General features: G+C 31.4%; 1 protein-coding gene across 1 annotated transcript in view; it reads right to left on the minus strand.

Annotated features, from left to right (window-relative positions):
• Nucleotides 1-354: 354 nt before the first annotated feature.
• The window catches only part of LOC139888390 (uncharacterized), a 48,951-nt gene continuing 27,319 nt past the window's right edge, over nt 355-21,986 (minus strand). Inside the window, exon 3 of the mRNA XM_071871399.1 lies at nt 355-515. Coding sequence (XP_071727500.1) covers nt 355-515 — 161 coding nt within the window. The remainder of the gene's footprint in view (nt 516-21,986) is intronic.

A 21,986-nucleotide genomic window follows, 5' to 3' on the forward strand; every position in this document is an offset into this window, starting at 1 on the left:
CAAGTAAACCAAACTTGTATTTTATAGTCTAGACTGTGCAAGTCTCCGCCTTGCGCGGTGTACAAGCGTATGAAACAAACCAATGTTTTACTAATGTCACCATTAAAAATAGTATTAGTAACCAAACTAAACTATGCCACTTGAGACTCGGAGTGTGTCCCTATGTAGTTTAAGGGGCATGTAATCAACAAATGTAAAAAATGCACAAGTTATTGGCTTAAATTGCATAATTCAATTTATTTCAAACATATCTTTTGACCAGTACTTAGCTGTCATGTTTACAATGGAAAATAAAAATTCACATGATAAAAACTTTAAACAGTTGTTTGGGGTGATCAGTCCCTCTGCAGTTTTTCATATGTAGCACCATTTCAGTTTCTGCGCATGCCAGGTGCGCTTTATTGCTCTTCCATCCAAACTTGCTGGACGATACGCCCCTGTATCGCTTACGCCAATAACCTTGTAAGGTCCTTCCCATTTAGGTCCAAGCTTACCCGTATCCTCTGCCCTGCTTGCTTCATTTTTTCGCCACACCAAGTCATTTGGAAAGATAATGGTTGTACGCGCTTATTATAGTAGCTTGCGATTCTTTGTTTGTTGATTGCTTCTTTTATGGCCGCCATTTCTCTATGTTCTTCAACTAAGTTTAGATTTTCACGCAGTTCTTCGCTGTTGCTACTTTCATCGAAGGAAGCTATGCGCATAGTTGGCACATTTATTTCGGCGGGTATTATGTAAAGACCCATCCTAATCCATCTGGACAAATACATTACATTTGGTTACATCGCGAGGTACTAGATCTCTATATGATACATTTTACAAACATTGCATTCATTTTTAAAAGACAAACTTTCAATACATCGAAAGTTGACGGCATGCATACCATTTCATAATATATCCAACTACAATCGACTTAATAATAATTTTGATGAACTCGATGACTCGAATGCAACGTCTTTTGAAATATGTCATGAATGACTCCAAGTAATATCTCTAATATGAACAAATGCACAGCGGAAGATTTCTTTCATACCTGAGAATAAACATGCTTTAAAGTGTCAACCAAAAGGTTGGTGAGTTCATTAGTTTATCATAATCAATTATTTTCATCATTTTAATAGACCACAAGATTTTCATTTTCATTTCTCATAAATATACGTCCCATGCATAGAGACAAAAATATTATTCATATAGATTGAACACCTGGTAACCGACATTAACAAGATGCATATAGAATATCTGCATCATTCCGGGACACCCATCGGACATGATAAAATCGAAGTACTAAAGCATTCCAAATTCCAGAATGGGGCTTGTTGGGCCCAATAGATCTATCTTTAGGATTCGCGTCAATTAGGGGGTATGTTCCTTAATTCTTAGGCTACCAAGCTAAAAGGGACATATTCGGCTTCGATCCATTCAACCATATAATGTAGTTTCAATTACTTGTGTCTATTTCGTAAAACATTTATAAAAGCGCATGTATTCTCAGTTCCAAAAATATATATTGCAAAGTATTTAAAAAGGGAGTAATGAAACTCACTATACTGTATTTCGTTGTTAAAATACATATGTCGTCATTGAACAAGTGTAAGGTTAGCCTCGGATTCACGAACCTATATATCATTTGTATATATATTAATACACATAATTGTACTAAGTAATTTCATCTATTAATTATATAATATATATATAGTGTTGTAGTTATATAAAATTTATACTAGATCGCAATTAGAATATATATATTTTATTTATTATATCTTAAATTATACGTTATATATATTTATTCTGTATATATATTTAAAATAACTAATGTTTATAGTTATATCAATATATATATATATATATATATATATATATATATATATATATATATATATATATACATATATAATTAGTATTATGTCATTAATTTGTTATATGTATCATTTATATAAAAAAAATTTTAATATATAAAATATATTTTTATATGCAAAATATATATTTGTCATAAAAATAATGATAATAATAATATTACTAATAATAATAACTATAATAATATTAATTTTTCTACTAATGATTGTAATGATGATGATTTTAATATTAACAATACTAAAAATGATAATTATATTAATAATAATAATAATAATAATAATAATAATAATAATAATAATAATAATAATAATAATAATAATAATAATAATAATAATAATAATAATAATAATAATTGAAAACTACCTCAAGAAATAAGTTCCAAATAAAAAGTGCCCTTGCCCGGGCTCGAACCCGCGACCTCCCGCTAAATCAACAACAACCAAACCACTCTTTTGGTTCAACTTTTTTGAAATTACAACTAACCCATATATATTTAACCCAATATAATTGTCTATCTTCTTCTTCTTTTTTTGAAATAAAATGTTACAGCTCGGGTTCGAACCCGAGACCTCTCGTTTAAACCAATTCCTTCTAAGCCACTGGTCCATTAATTTGTTCTTGTTTTAATCTGCTCGTTAATGTATTTAATCTATGAAACCGTTTCATCTAATCACCACTAAACATTATCATAATTATTTTTACCAAGCTATATCATCATTATCATTCGAATCATCTGCCATTTATCATCATTGTCAAATCATACACCATGATCATAATCATCATCTTATATCATGATATATCATCACAGAAGTCATCGACTCCTCATCCTCCTTTCTATCGTTTCTGTTTCATATATCATGTATATTTTACCATCACCTCTCCTTTGAGTTTTAAACTTAACCAGAGAATAAGCAATGTAATAACTTCGGCCCATCAATTAATTTAAACCTCGACCCACCACACTACTCTACGGCCCAACATAAAATAAATAAAATAATAAAAAAAAGTCTCGGCTCAAGTAAAAAGGAAAAGAATCTTGGGTTAAATACAAACGCATGATGTATATAATAATTGGCAAGTGTTTGTTTGAGGTAATGGTTGTCAGCCATTACCTTTTAAATTGTCCTGCACAACTAATTTACTAGTCCTTAATACTCTTGCTCATTAAAATATTCAAGTTGACAATCTAAAAGGAAAATAACAAGATCAGCGATTTTCCAGGTGCATCTGTGGTGGTTCGTAATAGAATATAAACATCAATATAGGTGTTCTTGCGTAGCATGGAAGGTTTAAACAACAAAAAAAAAAAATTAAATGTGGTGTTTGTGGTTATGGTGATCGGAAAGAAAAAAAAGTAAATGGAGAAAGATTGGAAGGCATGGAAAATGATCGGGTTGTAGTTTGTACCGAATAAGAAAACGAAAATAGAAAGTTCCATAATTAATGTTTGCAGGTTGTTCTTATTGGTGGTGGTGATTTACGATTACTAAGATGAGAGAGAGATTGAGAGAGAGGGAAAAGAGAAAGAAGATGGCTTTCAGTTATGGTGGCTGATGATGATGATGATGGAGAAGAAGGTTGATCGTGTGGTGATTCTCGGTGTAACAACATAAAATAATACATGTAGTAGTTATGGTTTGCAACAGTGGGTTCATGATGGTTGTGAGCCGGAAGTAACAGAAATAGGTGATGATGGGATAGTTGAACACAGTGGTTGTTGGGTTTGATGGTGAGTGATGGTTATGAATCGAAAGATGGCAAAGAGAGATAGGGAATTGTGAAGGAGATGGTGGCCGATATAAAGAAAAAGGAGGAGATCACAAGGTTTTTACGTTCCTAAGCAATTGTATATGTATATTTATGTATATATATATATATATATATATATATATATATATATATATATATATATATATATATATATATATATATATATATATATATATATATATATATATATATATATATATATATATATATATATATATATATATATATATATATATATATATATATAAAGGGTTGACATATAGTACATATAAAAAATAATAATAAACATAATACTAATATATTATAATCATAATCATTCAACTAAAGTTTCAATTGAAGTGATAGAAAATGAAAACGTGTTAGAAAATGTTAGCAGTAATCAATCAAAATTCAATTAACAATAGTGATTGATAGTTGAGCATCCGTTATATTTGGTTTATTCTACCGACAGTTCTAACGGACTATTATATCGTGCCCCGTTGTTCACTCAGTGGCGAATAAAAAGTCTTCAGAAAAATTCCATATTTTTATAATAATTATCTTTATTTATTTCAGTCATTATGGTATAAAATTCGATCATTAATTTATTAATTAAAAATTACATCAACTGTCCCTCTCAATTCTGGGTAAAATATTAAAAGTGTTAAAATTTAATAACTAAATCCTAAATACATTTTTAGTAAGCCTAAAATTTATAGAACTCATTTTCAGATCACCGTTTATTTTAAAATCACATAAGTTTGAATTTAACTTGCTTAATATCAATCGTAACATCAAACGAGTATTACAATCAGTTAATATTTATTTTTAATATACTTTAGTTATATGTAAATATGTTGTAAATGATAATTATTGTAATATCATATTTTTATTTTATTTTACATAATTAATTATAACAACTAAATCATTTAGTATTTGAAAATATATTTATGTATATATCTATTTAAATATATATGTATCTATTTACAAATAGTGGTTCGTGAATCGTCGAGAACAGTCGAAGGTCAATTGAATATATGAAAACAGTTCAAAATTTTTGAGACTTCAACATTACAAACTTTGCTTATCATGTCGGAATCGTATTAAGATTAAGTTTAAATTTGGTCGGAAATTTCCGGGTCGTCACAGTACCTACCCGTTAAAGAAATTTTGTCCCGAAATTTGAGTGAGGTGGTCATGGCTAACACTAAAAATGTTCTCATGATAATATGAGTTGATAAATAGAGTTTTATCATTATTGATTAATATAGATAAAACGATTTGATTATTCGAAGAGCACGAATGAAGCTATCACAAAAGAGTGAAATGAATTAATACAATTTCGTCTTAACTTTTGACGTTGTCTTTGTTAAATTTTGGAATTCTAGGAATTTAAGGAAATCTTCTAATCGGAAAAAAAATGTAATATCATGATTAATTAGTAACTGCTCGAATCACGGTAAGGATAGAACTATCAAGAAAATAATCTCTTGATATGTTTAGAGGTTAAATAGAATGAAAGAGTTATGTATCATGGCACATGATGAGGGTAAGATCTGTGAACCATCATCACGTTCCATTAGAAATTCAGCATGACTTACTGTAATATAACCACGTTGGCCTGACGTCATTATATTATACTAACTCATGCTTCAATTCCCAACACTTCTCCAGAAACCATTCATAATTCAAACTCGAATTTTAAAGAAATTTAGAAACTAAGATAGTTTCCTTTATGACGTAACACGGATAGCACGAAGAGATAGGTAATTTCGAATAAAGATATTTATGAAGGTATCTTCAGAAATATCTAAGATATTTATAACAAAAGATACGATGATATATTTAGAATTTAAAATATTTAAGATCAGAAGATGATGAAGAAATTCGTCCGCAAAGATTTAGATTAAGGAGCCAGGTATTGGCTAAAGATTTCATCAGCTTTTTCAAAACTCAGAAAACTGATTCATAGACTAAAGCACTTTTCAGAAATTCAGAATTGAAGTTTTGTAAATCCAGAAGATAGAATATATATATATATATATATATATATATATATATATATATATATATATATATATATATATATATATATATATATATATATATATACACACACTTATATATATAATTGTTGTTGTAGAATCGCTGAGGAATTCGAGATTATCGATTGATGTCTCCCGGTATTTGGTATGGTAATTATCGTTACAAGATGCCGATGAGTTCATGATAAGACTTCAATAGACAAATATAGTGATTTGTCAGAGAGTTTAAACCAAGGATCAACGAGGTTGCTTGTACATCTGCTGGTAATATAGGGGAATATAAAAGGTTCTCCGGTAACAATAAAAGAGCACGCATATATATCAAGGTTATAATAAGATTGTTTCGAACGAAAAGTTGAAGTTGACTTGCTGGAGCTGTGACAAAACTGATTATTGTGAAAAAGAATTGCAATGTTATTTTCTGTAATAACAATGCCAAAGGAGCTAGCACAGATACGTGTTAAACCTTTACTCAGGTTCCAAGAGTTTTTCAGGTGCATAACTATATGCATAAATCTTTTCTTCTGTAGATGAGATGTAGTTGGTTCATCCTCTCGATTGAGGTGTTTTCAAGAATTATGAAAGGTTTGAACGCAGATTGTAATCGTCAAGGTACAAATGAGGTTTAAAATGAAATCAAGTGGCAAACTTGAAGAAATGTTTAGCTTCATATGTCATAATCAATATTTTAATTCATTTTAATTGTCCAATGTTATTAGTCCACAGTTGATAGTCCACAGTTAACAGTCCAATAATTCATATATAGTTTAATTTATAATATTCGAATTAATTAATACGTATCGTGACCCGTGTACATGTCTCAGACTCGATCACAACTCAAAGTATATATATTATTGTAGAATCAACCTCAACCCTGTATAGCTAACTCCAGCATTACTGCATATAGAGTGTCTATGGTTATTCTAAATAATATATATAGATGCATCGATATGATATTTCAAAACCTTGTATACGTGTCCCGATATTTAAAGTACGTAAAATAAATAACAGAAATTAAATGACGATAAATAAAGTGCGTAAAGTAAATAACAGAAATTAAATGACGATAAATAAAATTGCGATAATTAAATTGCGATAAATAAACTGTGATAATTAAAATGTAATCAGTTAGCTAGGAACAGTTAGCTAGGATTTTTGTTAGCGTGGATTCTTAATAGAATTTCTCATAGTTAATTCGTTTGTTTCTAACAAATTTTATTTTGTCCAATGTTTTTTGTATTATGCCACTTGTTGGATTCTGATAGGTTAAAATCCAAATATGAAATTGAATAAAAATGGTTATTCTGTGGTGAACGGATACATATATCTGTGGATGTAAGTAGGAAAGTAAATAACTGTTGAATCAGATTTGAAGAATGTACAGTATAACTTATTAATGTGAAATCTAAATATTCCTCGGGTATTACCTACCCGTTAAAATATTTTCACCATTAACACTTTGTACAAAAGAATTTTTAATTACAATCTTTATGAAAATATACTTACATATATATATTTTCTTCAGATGTAATTATGGATTTAATGAGTTAATATGATATTAATCTCATTTGGTTTACCGTCCGAACTAGAATACATAATCTCTAAAACATTAGAGATTACATAATCGCCATGAAGAACGAAGATAATTGATGTAGAACGATACGTAGAAAGATGATTATACACGAGGTACAGAATGAGATGTTGAGTCATGGATTGTTGATGGTACTGATGTTGCTGGTGCTGTTGCTGAAGCTGGTACGTTTTGCACCATATGTTCCAAGGCTACAACTCGGACGCGAAGCTCGTTGACTCATTTCTCCGGGATGATTGTTGGTAGAAACGAGCGAATGAATAAGGTTTAGAATTGTAGATAGAATATAATAGTGGCGAGATATTCAGGAAATGAGAGAGAAAATGGTGTTTCGGATTGGTTCTCCGGTAAGTGCTTCAGGTTCTTCGTCAAGAGGTGAATTTGGTTGGTGGAAGGGATCACCTTCTTCGCATCTCCATTGATTAAGTAGGTTACGAACCCATCAGATGAATTGGGGATGGCTGATTGGTTGATTCATTCTAGTGACACTGCTTTTGAAGCTTAGGTGAACATCCATGTCGAAATAGCTATCGGAATAACTATCGAAATAGCTATTGGAATCTGAGGGACTCGAACTGGTTGAGGGATTCATCTCGTACTATCAGATGAAGGATTTTCGATAAGAAATAGATTATAGGATGTAGATTAGTACCCTACAATATATAATTTACATATGCATATATAATACTAAAATCTCATAAGTTACAGAGGAATCTACGGAAGCTGTCAGGCAAAGGTAACAATAACAGATACGCTAAGATATTAATTTATCTATGCACTGTCTATGCAATAGAGGCAGTAAGATGTGTCTAGACTAAGAATGATAAGCATGTAATTTCCTACGGATGATAAGTAGATGATTTTCGACTAGAAATGATAAGCAAAACTTTTGACATGCAGACATGGTCGAAGTCCAGACTCACTAATGCATCTAAACAACTATCACTTAGACACACTAATGCAAGACCTGGTTCGCTAAGACCACCGCTCTGATACCACATGTAAATCATGTGGGGACAACCACTGTCCCACCCAGTGCCTTCCCAGCTAACCACCTGGTGACCACTGAGTGTACCTCAGATACTGATTTTAGGGCCTACCTCTCGGCTACTTCAAACCCTCGTAAGGGATCGCAAGGAGTAAGAGCCAATGCTTCGTCACAGGTAACACTATCAGAACCTCCTTTATGACTAACCCGCCACACATGGACGACGTTATACCAGCTCTGATACCACATGTAAAGACCCGTCCTAATCCATCTGGACAAATACATTACATTTGGTTACATTGCGAGGTACTTGACCTCTATATGATACATTTTACGAACATTGCATTCGTTTTTAAAAGACAAACTTTCAATACATCGAAAGTTGACGGCATGCATACCATTCATAATATATCCAACTACAATCGACTTAATAATAATCTTGATGAACTCGATGACTCGAATGCAATGTCTTTTGAAATATGTCATGAATGACTCCAAGTAATATCTCTAATATGAGCAAATGCACAGCGGAAGATTTCTTTCATACCGGAGAATAAACATGCTTTAAAGTGTCAACCAAAAGGTTGGTGAGTTTATTAGTTTATCATAATCAATCATTTGCATCATTTTAATAGAGACAAAAATATCATTCATATGGATTGAACATCTGGTAACCGACATTAACAAGATGCATATAGAATATCCCCATCATTCCGGGACACCCATCGGACATGATAAAATCGAAGTACTAAAGCATTCCAAATTCCAGAATGGGGCTTGTTGGGCCCAATAGATCTATCTTTAGGATTCGCGTCAATTAGGGGGTCTGTTCCCTAATTCTTAGGCTACCAAGCTAAAAGGGGCATATTCAGATTCGTTCCATTCAACCATATAATGTAGTTTCAATTACTTGTGTCTATTTCATAAAACATTTATAAAAGCGCATGTATTCTCAGTCCCAAAAATATATATTGCAAAAGCATTTAAAAAGGGAGTAATGAAACTCACTATACTGTATTTCGTAATAAAAATACATATGTCGTCATTGAACAAGTGTAAGGTTGGCCTCGGATTCACGAACCTATATCATTTGTATATATATTAATACACATAATTGTACTAAGTAATTTCATCTATTAATTATATAATATATATATATATATATATATATATATATATATATATATATATATATATATATATATATATATATATATATATATATAGTGTTGTAGTTATATAAAATTTATACTAGATCACAATTAGAATATATATATTTAATTTATTATATCTTAAATTATACGTTATCTATATTTATTCAGTATATATATTTAAAATAACTAATGTTTATAGTTATATCAATATATATATATATACATATATAATTAGTATTATGTCAGTAATTTGTTATATGTATCATTTATATAAAAAAATGTTTAATATATGAAATATATTTTTATATGCAAAATATATATTTGTCATAAACATAATGATAATAATAATATTACTAATAATAATAACTATAATAATATTAATTTTTCTACTAATGATAGTAATGATGATGATTTTAATATTAACAATACTAAAAATGATAATTATATTAATAATAATATAATAATAATAATAATAATAATAATAATAATAATAATAATAATAATAATAATAATAATAATAATAATAATAATAATAATAATAATACTAATAATAATAATAGAAAACTACCTCAAGAAATAAGTTCCATAAAAAAGTGCCCTTGCCCGGGCTCGAACCCGCGACCTCCCGCTAAATCAACAACAACTAAACCACTCTTTTGGTTCAACTTTTTGAAATTACAACTAACCCATATATATTTAACCTAATATAATTGTCTATCTTCTTCTTCTTTTTCTAAAAAAAAATGTTACAGCTCGGGTTCAAACCCGAGACCTCTCGTTTAAACCAATTCCTTCCAAGCCACTGGTCCATTAATTTGTTCTTATTTTAATCTGCTTGTTACTGTATTTAATCTATGAAACCGTTTCATCTAATCACCACTAAACATTATCATAATTCTTTTTACCAAGCTACATCATCATTATCATTCGAATCATCCGCCATTTATCATCATCGTCAAATCATACACCATGATCATAATCATCATCTTATATCATGATATATCATCACAGAAGTCATCGACTCCTCATCCTCCTTTCTATCGTTTCTGTTTCATATATCATGTATATTTTACCATCACCTCTCCTTTGAGTTTTAAACTTAACCAGAGAACAAGCAATGTAATAACTTCGGCCCATCAATTAATTTAAACCTCGGCCTACCACACTACTCTACGGCCCAACATAAAATAAATAAAATAAAATAAAAAGTCTCGGCTCAAGTAAAAAGGAAATGAATCTTGGGTTAAATACAAACGCATGATGTATATAATAATTGGCAAGTGTTTGTTTGAGGTAATGGTTGTCAGCCATTACCTTTTAAATTGTCCCACATGAACAACCAATTTGCTAGTCCTTAATACTCTTGCTTATTAAAATATTCAAGTTGACAATCCAAAAGGAAAATAACAAGATCAGCGATTTGCCAGGTTGATCTGTGGTGGTTCGTAATAGAATATAAACAGAAATATAGGTGTTCTTTCGTAGCATGGAAGGTTTAAACAAAAAAAAAAAAAATGTGGTGTTTGTGGTTATGGTGATCGGAAAGAAAAAAAAGTAAATGGAAAAAGATTGGAAGGCGTGGAAAATGATCGGGTTGTAGTTTGTACCGAATAAGAAAACGAAAATAGAAAGTTCCATAATTAACGTTTGCAGGTTGTTCTTATTGGTGGTGGTGATTTATGATTACTAAGATGAGAGAGAGATTGAGAGAGAGGGAAAAGAGAAAGAAGATGGCTTTCAGTTATGGTGGTCGATGATGATGATGATGGAGAAGAAGGTTGATCGTGTGATGATTCTCGGTGTAACAACATAAAATAATACACGTAGTAGTTATGGTTTGCAACAGTGGGTTCATGATTGTTGTGAGCCGGAAGTAACAGAAATGGGTGATGATGGGACAGTTGAACACAGTGGTTGTTGGATTTGATGGTGAGTGATGGTTATGAATATAAAGAAGGCAAAGAGAGATAGGGAATTGTGAAGGAGATGGTGGCCGGTATAAAGAAAAAGTTGGAGATCACAAGGTTTTTACGTTCCTAAGGAATTGTATATGTGTGTATGTATATATATATATATATATATATATATATATATATATATATATATATATATATATATATATATATATATATATAAAGGGTAGACATATAGTACATATAAAACATAATAATAAACATAATACTAATATATTATAATCATAATCATTCAACTAAAGTTTCAATTGAAGTGATAGAAAATGAAAACGTGTTAGAAAATGTTAGCAGTAATCAATCAAAATTCAATTAACAATAGTGATTGATAGTTGAGCATCCGTTATATTTGGTTTATTCTACCGATAGTGTAACACCCTCGAAGCGGGCCTAGCTGTTAGATTACTATTTTTGCCCTCAGGTTGTGTGGTGTTATTATATGCTTTTATTTTAGCTTTATATTTATTATTATTTAATGTTGTGGATAGGACCAGTTTGTGACAAGGGTCACAGAATAGATTTGTTTTTTTAATTTGGACTTCGTTTAGGTCACCAAATGACATACGAAAGAATTCAGATAACTGATAAATAACCGTGTGTTAAGGGGTATGGGTTTATAACCCACTCAGGTATGTATTATCTGGATGTTTCCATCCATTTCTTCAAAATTCCCAAACAAAGCCAGTACCTAACTCCTTCATCCTCTCAAACCCTAAAGATCAAAGCTTGTTAGTTTATTGAATTCGAGCTAGTAATCTATTACTTGTGTGTTGGTGATCATCACAAGGTAAGTGCTTCGTCGATTCATGATTTGATTCTTGTTGAAATTGGATTTTTGGTGTTCTTGAATAAAAGGGTGAAATTAGGCTTGAATCTTGATGATTATGTGTTTGTATGTGTTAATTGTTGTTAGTAATAGCTTATATCTAGTTTATATGATGTTTTGGAAGTGGTTTTAGTGTTAGATCTTGCAAAAATCATGATTTTGGGTCAAAACACGCGAAAACAGCGAGCTGGAATGTTCTAACAGCTCCCACACTTCTGACAGGTCACTCGTACGAGTGACCATGCATTTGAGGCTCAACCACATGATTGAGGACTCACTCGCACGAGTGAGGTCTCGTCCGCGCGAGTGAGCACTGGTCAGTTTTTGGTAAAATTAAAAAGGCTGTAACTTTCAAATCGTAACTCCGTTTTCGATGAATAAACTATCGTTGGACTCGTCTTGAAGTTTACTTTACCATGATAAGGTTTTAAAAATCTAGATCAAACTTTATTTTGGTCAAAAGAAGGGATTTTATGGTGTATGTCTTGTTTTGTACTCGTTTAGTGTCGTTATTGATTGAGTTTATGATGTAGGCTTATCATATAGTAAATATATGACGATATGTGTTAACCTACTGTATGAATTGATGTTTATATTGTACATTTTGAGTAGAAACCCGTATAAACAGCTGCTGTTACTGTTCTTCATCACTCGCACGAGTGAGCCTTCACTCGTACGGTTGGGGGGTCAATCGTGTTATGAACCGTGCAAGTGAGTGGTTATGGAGAACTATTGTTTTGGTTAAGGTAATATGTACGGTTGAGATGTGACTCGTACGAGTCACTTTTCACTCGTGTGGTGAACCGTACGGATCATTGGATTCATTGATGGGCGTTCAGTCATAGACCAAACGTACGAGTAAGTTGTAAACCACACGGTTGAGTGTTCTTAAACGTACGAGTGAGAGTGTTACTCGTACGGTTGACAGATTTATTGTTAAGTTCTTAAGTGTTAGTTTATATATACTGTGATTGTGATATAGTTAGTATTGGAATACGATTACTAACTTATTCAGTATTTATTCTCAGGTGATATGGACGAGGAGAAGACTCGGTGACATTAGACTACCGAGTGTTGCCGGTATCGGTGAATGGGACTAACTGGAGAACATAGTATAGAGTAGCATGTTATATTATGATTGCCATGCTTGCTAGCTATACTTACTGATACAGTTAGTTAGTACGTTGTGATGAATGCATGTTGGTTGATGCTCGTCTGCTGGAGCCCAGTGCGTCCCTATTGTGTGGTGGCCTCGGTAGGAGAGATCAACCTGCGGGTTGGGTTCCTCATGTGGTGGCCTAGACAATCGTGGTGTATATATATGTGAATGACACATCTGTCGCGTGTGGATTATATATATACAACACGGTGGTGGAGGAACTTCTGGTAAGCCCCAGTCCGATCAGCTGGTGGTTAATGGTTTGGCCGAGCCGCCAGAGACTCTATAGATGGCGCTTGGGTGATGTTTGTGTGTTAGACTATGTGACATGATTAGTATAACGGTTCCTGTATGCTATTGCCTGTAGGTAGTTGCACTCACTTAGCTTTGTGCTAATACCCCACATCTTCCCTGCAGGTTATGGATTTGTTGTATGCTAGTTATCAGGGTGAAGATGGGATGTTGGAAGATATATTTGACAAATTCGGAAAACTCTGATGTCGCATCTTTTCTATTAAAGTTATATTTACGTTTTAATATAACACCAGGTCATTTATTTATTAACGTGCTTATCATTAAGAGAATTATATATATATATATATATATATATATATATATATATATATATATATATATATATATATATATATATATATATATATATATATATATATATATATATATATATATATATATATATATATATATATGTTTAACTTATGTATTAGTTAAATTGGTCTTCCGCTGTATTAAAAAAAATCTGGGGTGTTATAAGTTGGTATCAGAGCGTAGGTTTGGCAGCATGTGCACGAAAGTGACATGTTCCCAAACCGTGTGTCGAGTCAAACATATCTTGGGGTGGGTTAAGTGAGTGAAGTAGGTATTGACGAGTTAGTTGGCGGAAACTAACAGATTATCTACTAAGCTTTTGTGTGTGAGATGTTGTGTTAAGACAGGTATGAAGATCGATTCCACCCTGCTGGTGCCCTGTTGACCCTCAGTACTGACAGAACTTCGGTGGATGCGTTTGATGCCGATTTGGATGAAGGACTTGACGCGTATTAGTTGACATGGCTCCAATGATGAGGATTCAGTTGTAGAGTTGATGAGGGTTAAGGGTGCAGGTGCGATTGAGGTGTTGATAGATACAGAAGATGTCTTCTTATTCATAAAGGTACATTCTTGTTACATTGCTGTAATTGTTATTATTGTACCTGTAGATTGTTTTCCTGTCTTTGTCGAATTTGGTGTTTGTTGTAATGATAATCTGTGATGATTAGTGTTTCAAGTTGCGATTGATTAATTGTACTTGTAAGATAGAAGTAGATGACAATTGACGGACATAGTTACGATGATTGAGTCTGGAGCTACCCTGCCACTATCGGGATTTTATTCCCTTAGACTGATTGCCATATTCTATGAGACTTTATAGATATGACCTTTGTGATATGGTGTCATTCTATTGTGAATTGTTTGTTATATGGCCTGTTGTACTATATGTGAGATTGCTGTTGGCCTAGACTGAAAGAATTGAAGTGAATGATTTGTAGTATTAACAAAAGACGAATATGAAGTCATTTCTTTACCGTTCACTGATGGGACACACGTAGTGACCCATAGAGACTGATTAGGGTAGTGACCCCTTGATTAGTAGTGAAAGTCTCGAACCATATTGTGTAACTATGTGAAGTGTAGTCTTCATGCTTGGCGACCGTGACTGAACCAGTAGATGATGGACCCTATGATATTATAGTATGACGGGACTTATTGTGTTGGACTTAGGTGAAATGTAATTCCTTCCCATGGATTGACGGGACATACGTAGTGGCCCGTAAGAATTGAAATATAGTAGTAGTTTCCTTGTCTTCTCATAAGAGGATCCGGACCCTGTTTGTTGTTGTCATATGTGGGTGGTTTGCGTGTCACGTATGATGTTGACTTTTGGTTTAGATGATTGTGACCGTAGTAAGACTTTGAGGAATCGTTTTTCCTACCATAGACTAATGTGAGTTAGTGGTGACCTTTAGGAAGTAAGTTTGAATGGAGTTTTCCATGTAGTCTTGACTAAAAATAGGAAAACTGTGTTTTGTCATTACGTGAGGAGTATTATTAGCCTAGATGTACTGTTGCAGGATTTGACTAGCTAAGTAGGACCGGTAGAGTTGTCCTGAGAAGTTGTTGATGTTTTTTTGTGAATTGATATGACTTATTAGATGTCAGTATGTGAGACGTTCATTTAGTGACTGATGTGTGCGAGGTGTACTAGGAAATAGTATTATTTTTACAACGAAATACTATTAAATACGATACAATTTTACACATGATATTTATTTATTTATAGAATGGATATACCTAAACCTTGCTACAACACTTATAGGCAGTGTACCTAATCGTACAGTAGTGTAGTTTTTAGTAAGTCCGGTTCGTCCACAGGGAACTCTTAAACAAGCTTAACGCTATATTAGTTTTAAATTTATAAAAATACAAATATATATATAAGTGATATTATTATTATAAAAGGGGGTTTTTACCGTTTAATGACCGGTTTGTCGATTTTAAAACTTTTAGTCGCAGTTAAAACCTAATGTAAAATATTAAAAATAAATACTACTTAATTTAAAGCGTAAAGTAAATAACAATAATGAAATTGCGATAAATAAAAGTGCGATAAAATAAAATTGCGATAATTAAAGAGTACGATAATTAAAAGTGCAATTAAATACAAAGACAATAAATAAAAGTGCGATAATTAGAAGTGCAATTAAATATGAAAATAAAGGAATTATGCTTATTTAAATTTCCGTAATCATGATGTTTGACGTGTTGTTTTTAGTTTATTCCCATGGGTTAATTGTCCTTTGTCCTGGATTATTCGATATGTCCATACGGATTTGTCCATAAATAGTCCATCAGGCATAAATATGAAGTGCGAAAGTCTTCGTCAAATTATTCTTATTACCGAAGTCAAATAATCCAATAATTGGAGATTCGAATTGTAACAAGGTTTTAATACTTTTTTTAATGAATACACCAGGTTATCGACTGCGTGTAAACCAAGGTTTTACTCCTTTGTTAACAATTACACCAATTGCCCTTGAATGTAATCCACCCCTGTTTCAACAAGTCTATTAACTATTAATCTAGTTCCGTGTCCGGTAAAATGAACAATTATTGGTATTTATAGATATCCCGCCCACCGTACCCAGTCAAGCGCATGTGGTTATATATAAATACGTCAAATTATAAGTCTATATATTAATTTAACGAGGTATCGTTTAGTTAATATATAACCCATTAATAGCCCATAGTCTAATTTCCACAAGTGTCGTTCTTTTATCCAAACCCCAATTATGGTACAAAGCCCAATTACCCAATTTTAAATATTTTAGCCCAACATCATGATTACTTCGTCTTAAATAAGCATAATAATAACTTAGCTATAAGACATTAATTTAAAAATAACATTAACCATAACTTACAGTGATTAAAAATAGCGTAGCGTTACACGGACAGAATTTCGACTTACACCCTTACAACATTCGCTAACATACCCTTATTATTAGAATTTAAAATTAAAATTAAAATTAAAATATATATATATATATATATATATATATATATATATATATATATATATATATATATATATATATATATATATATATATATATATATATATATATATATATATATATATATATATATATATATATATATATATATATATATATATATATACGTTTATAGATAGAGAGATGGATGGATATATTGTATATAATGTGATGACCCGGAAATTTCTGATCAAATTTAAACTTTAATCTTTATATGTTTCCGACACGATAAGCAAAGTTTGTTAAGTTAAAATCTCAAGAATTTTAAACTGTGTTCATACATTAATTTAACCCCGACCAAATTCCGACGATTCACGAATAGCTATTTGTAAATGGATACATATATATTTAAATATGTATGTATATATATATATATATATATATATATATATATATATATATATATGAATTTGAAATATAATTTAAAACATTATATGGGTTAATTAATTATGTAAATAAAATAATATATAATAAAAATAAATCTATATAAATATAATTATATTGAATATACATATATGAATTCGAATTTATTTAGTAAACGATAATAACACACATCCTGTATTTCGATTGAAATTAAACCAGTAATATGTGAGCTTGTGAGTGTATTAAAATAAATACTAGACGAGCCTATTCGATCACGTTTCTTTGATTTTTCCTTCTGATTAATATATTATTATTAATAACGATATTATTATTAATATATTTATTAATTAATAAATTATTAAATATAATACAGATAAAAACAAATAAATATATGTAGATTGTTATACACTGTCACATGATTCCATTTCCTGCCTACTTTTAATTTATATCCGTGATTAATGATTGAAAAGTGTTTACTGTGCTTGATTGATTGAAAAATTTAAATTACTGTATCAATTCATTTGATTCGATTGATAGTATATTACTATATTTATACCACTGTTTCTGTTTGATTAACTACCTATCTATTCTCTATTATACATAGATATTGATGCTTCACATTCATAGAGGACATATATACACTTGAACACCCACAACCCACCGTCTTCATGCTACTTGTTTTCCTTCTGCCCGATAACCAAACCCAACGCGCCCAATTTCATTTCATTTGAAGAACTCGATATACGGAACACTAAAACAGATTATTGTTCACGGAATTGTGCCACATACACCATAATTCGAAACAAAACTATGAACCACCTTCGGTTGTTGTTGACAACCTTGAAATCACCCATCCAATTTGTTTCTTGCTCGATCAACTGTTACCACACCATCATGTATTTTCATTTATGTTTGTTGCTTTTATTCGGCAGTGCAGATACCAAAAAGACTGCATATATGCAGCTGCAAACCACCGCAAACCATTTAAATAATCGCCATCAACCAAAACCGTCACTCGATATTTTTATTAGGAATATAAAACAAAGTTGTAGCGGCTACCTTTGTTCCTATCTTCTGTTTACAGCCCATAACTACCACCCATATTATCATTAGCGTTTCTATTTCTATCAAACATGATCAAACCAAACCCTCTTCGTTGACCACCTCTATTTCCTTCAACAAATCGAACCACCACCATGAACAAACCAATTCGAACCACCACCTGCAAACTACTGTCTGTTTACTCTTTCTGTTTGAATGGGACACCCAAACACCTCCACCATTTAAAAACATCATGTAACCCACCATCAAACCATTCTCTCACTTCTCTCTCTCCTCTTCTCATGCGAATATCATTATAACTCGCACCATCGAATCATTCTCCTTCTGTTTGCAACTGAGACACCACGTAACCCATTACCAACCGTTGCTATTATTGATGTTCTATTTTAATAACAAATGAAGAGGAGATGAAAGAAAGTTATAGAAAATAGTTTATGAGGGAAAGAGGAAAACAAAACGACTGGTACGTGTTCTCTATTAGCTCCTGGCCGACAAAATGGATTAGTTAAGTTCCATTTCAATAATCCTAACATGTGCCACTTGTGATCTTATTTAACTATCGGCTTTATTAATCACACATCTCCTTTTATATTTTTTTTGGGCCGACACAATTAAGATGGATGTATACCCCACTCATCACTTATTTCGGTTAGTGGGAGATAAAAGGGAATAAAAATCGTTAAGCCAAATTTGGATGAGGAAGCTAGATACCTTTTTCTTGGCCGATATTTTTATTTAGTTAGTGGGATACATGATTAAGATTAGGGTCCTCTGATTGAGCTGAAAGTTGTATTGTAAGCCAAGTAAATTGAATCCTTAAACTGTGATAATGGGGCCGTGATAATATTCTGTGAACTAGACAGAAAGATCGAAAATGTTGTTTTGATGATTGGGCCATCGCAATATATATTTCTTTAGTTAGTCTTGTAGTTTGTTGGACCGTGAAATAGTTTCCATGATGGGCCATGATTGCAAACTTTATTGGACTGTATTATATAGTGGGCCGAGTTCCTGCATGGGATTTAACTTCGGGGTCATGAGGTCTGTAAATGAAATGGATTCAAAAACGAAATGAACGATTATGATCATGATGTGGTGATTATGATGAGGATGGTACATATATAGGTGTTACATAATATTAGTTTAATGTTAGGATGATAATAAATTGATAGGATAGAATTATGATGATGTTTAATGACATGATGATATTAGTTTATGATGATGATGGGAATTTGAGTTAAAAATGATAGAAATGGTGCTGTGATGATCATGAAATGGAATGAGTTGATCAAAATGTTCGAATAATAAAAATGATGATACGGATGTATAAATGATTAAGATGGTAACAGAATTATGAGATAAGAAAAATTTATAACTGAAACAAAATAGAAAGTAAAGAGCAGAGGAATGATTTAGGTCGTTATCGGGTTAGCGGGACGTCGCGGGTTCGAACCTGGACTTGGGCATATTTGTTTTTAAGGAATACTTCTTTGAGGTAGTTTTTTATCATTATTATTATTATTATTATTATTATTATTATTATTATTATTATTATTATTATTATTATTATTATTATTATTATTATTATTATATTATTATTATTATTATTATTATTATTATTATTATTATTAAAAATTATTATCATTATTATTATTATTATTATTATTATTATTATTATTACTAGTATTATCATTATTATTATTTTTACAACAAATAAATATTATTTATATAGAATTATACTTATAAATAATATTACATATTATACATATATTTTTTTATAAATATTCATATATAACAAATGATGTATTTTTAATATAATATTAATCATATATAAATATTAATATAACTATATAAATATTAGTCATTTTTAAAGATACATACAAATTAAATATATATATAATATATAATTAAAGATATAGTAAATTTGTTCGATTACTAATATATGTGTTAATATATATAAATGATATAGGTTCGTGAATTCGAGGTCAACCTTACACTTTTTCAATGATGTTATATGTATTTTTACTAAAAAATACAGTAGGGTGAGTTTCATCTGCGCCCCTTTTACTCTTTACATTTTTGGGGCTGAGAATACATGCGCAACTTTTATAAATGTTTGACACAATAGACACAAGTACCTTAACTGCATTCTATGATAGAATTATCTGGGATTGGGGTTGATTATTATGACACGCATTAGCCCCCGGTTTCCGTTAGAGCGTATGAGCTCCCGAGCTGGGTGGATGGTTTATTATTTATGACATTTTGGCACCGGTTGTCCTATATTTTATAAACATGTGTTCAGTCGTGGGGTGTAAAGACCGGCACAGAGGTTCTATATTTTGAAGGCACATGTATTCAGCCGTGGGGTGGAAGACCGGCACAGATGGTTACTATTATATTTTGAATCCTCACCAGGTGTTCTTCATATGAAAGATATTTTTTTTTGTGCAGTTGGAATGGGACTTCTGCACGTTTTATAATATTTAAAATCTTGTAGTCTATTAAAATGATGAAAATGAAATGATTACTATAAACTGATGAACTCACCAACCTTTTGGTTGACACTTGAAAGCATGTTTATTCTCAGGTATGAAAGAAATCTTCCGCTGTGCATTAACTCATTTTAAGGATATTACTTGGAGTCATTCATGACATATTTCAAAAGACGTTGCATTCGAGTCATTGAAGTTCATTAGAGATTATTAAGTAAATGACGCATTAGGTCATTTATAGTTGGATATTATGAAGTGGTATGCATACCTGTCAACTTTTGATGAAATGAAAGTTTGTATTTTAAAAACGAATGCAATGTTTGTAAAATGTATCATTTAGAGGTCAAGTACCTCGTGATGTAATCAACTATTATGAATCATTTATAATCAATATGGACTTCGTCCGGATGGATTAGGACGGGGCGTTTCAGTTGGTATCAGAGCGGTGGTCTTAGCGAACCAGGTCTACATTAGTGTGTCTAACAGCTAGTTGAGAGGATGCATTAATGAGTCTGCATTAGTGTGTCTAATAGGTAGTTGTTAGGATGCATTAGTAAAGTTTGGACTTCGACATAGTAGTTGTTAGGTTATATTATTAAGTCTGGACTTGAACCTGGTCTGCATGTTAAAAGTTTTTGCTTACCACTATTTGTCAAAAAATATCTACTTATCATTTTCAGTCTCAACACGTCTTATGGCATTTATTGCATAGATGGTGTACAGACAAAATTCATATCTTAGCGTATCTGCTAATTCATATCTTAGCGTATCTGCTAATCCATATCTTAGCGTATCTGCTAATCCATATCTTAGCGTATCTGTTACCATAAACTATGCCTTATATATTTCGTAAATTCCTCCGTAATCTACGAAATATTTTGTTCTATATACATAGATATTCTATGTAATTAAAATATCATCCGATATCCGAAAATCATTTCATATCGAAAAATCCTCTATTTAATCGTACGCAATGGAACTCAATACTAGTTCAAGTCCCTCGGATTCCGATATGGAGTCCCACTCCAGCTCCGAAAGCAGCGTCACCAGAATGAATCAATCAATCAGCCATCCCCAATTCATCTAATGGGTTCATAATATACTAAATCATTGGAGACA

Source organism: Rutidosis leptorrhynchoides, chromosome 2 (genome assembly GCF_046630445.1).
Source record: "Rutidosis leptorrhynchoides isolate AG116_Rl617_1_P2 chromosome 2, CSIRO_AGI_Rlap_v1, whole genome shotgun sequence".
NCBI lineage: Eukaryota > Viridiplantae > Streptophyta > Magnoliopsida > Asterales > Asteraceae > Rutidosis > Rutidosis leptorrhynchoides.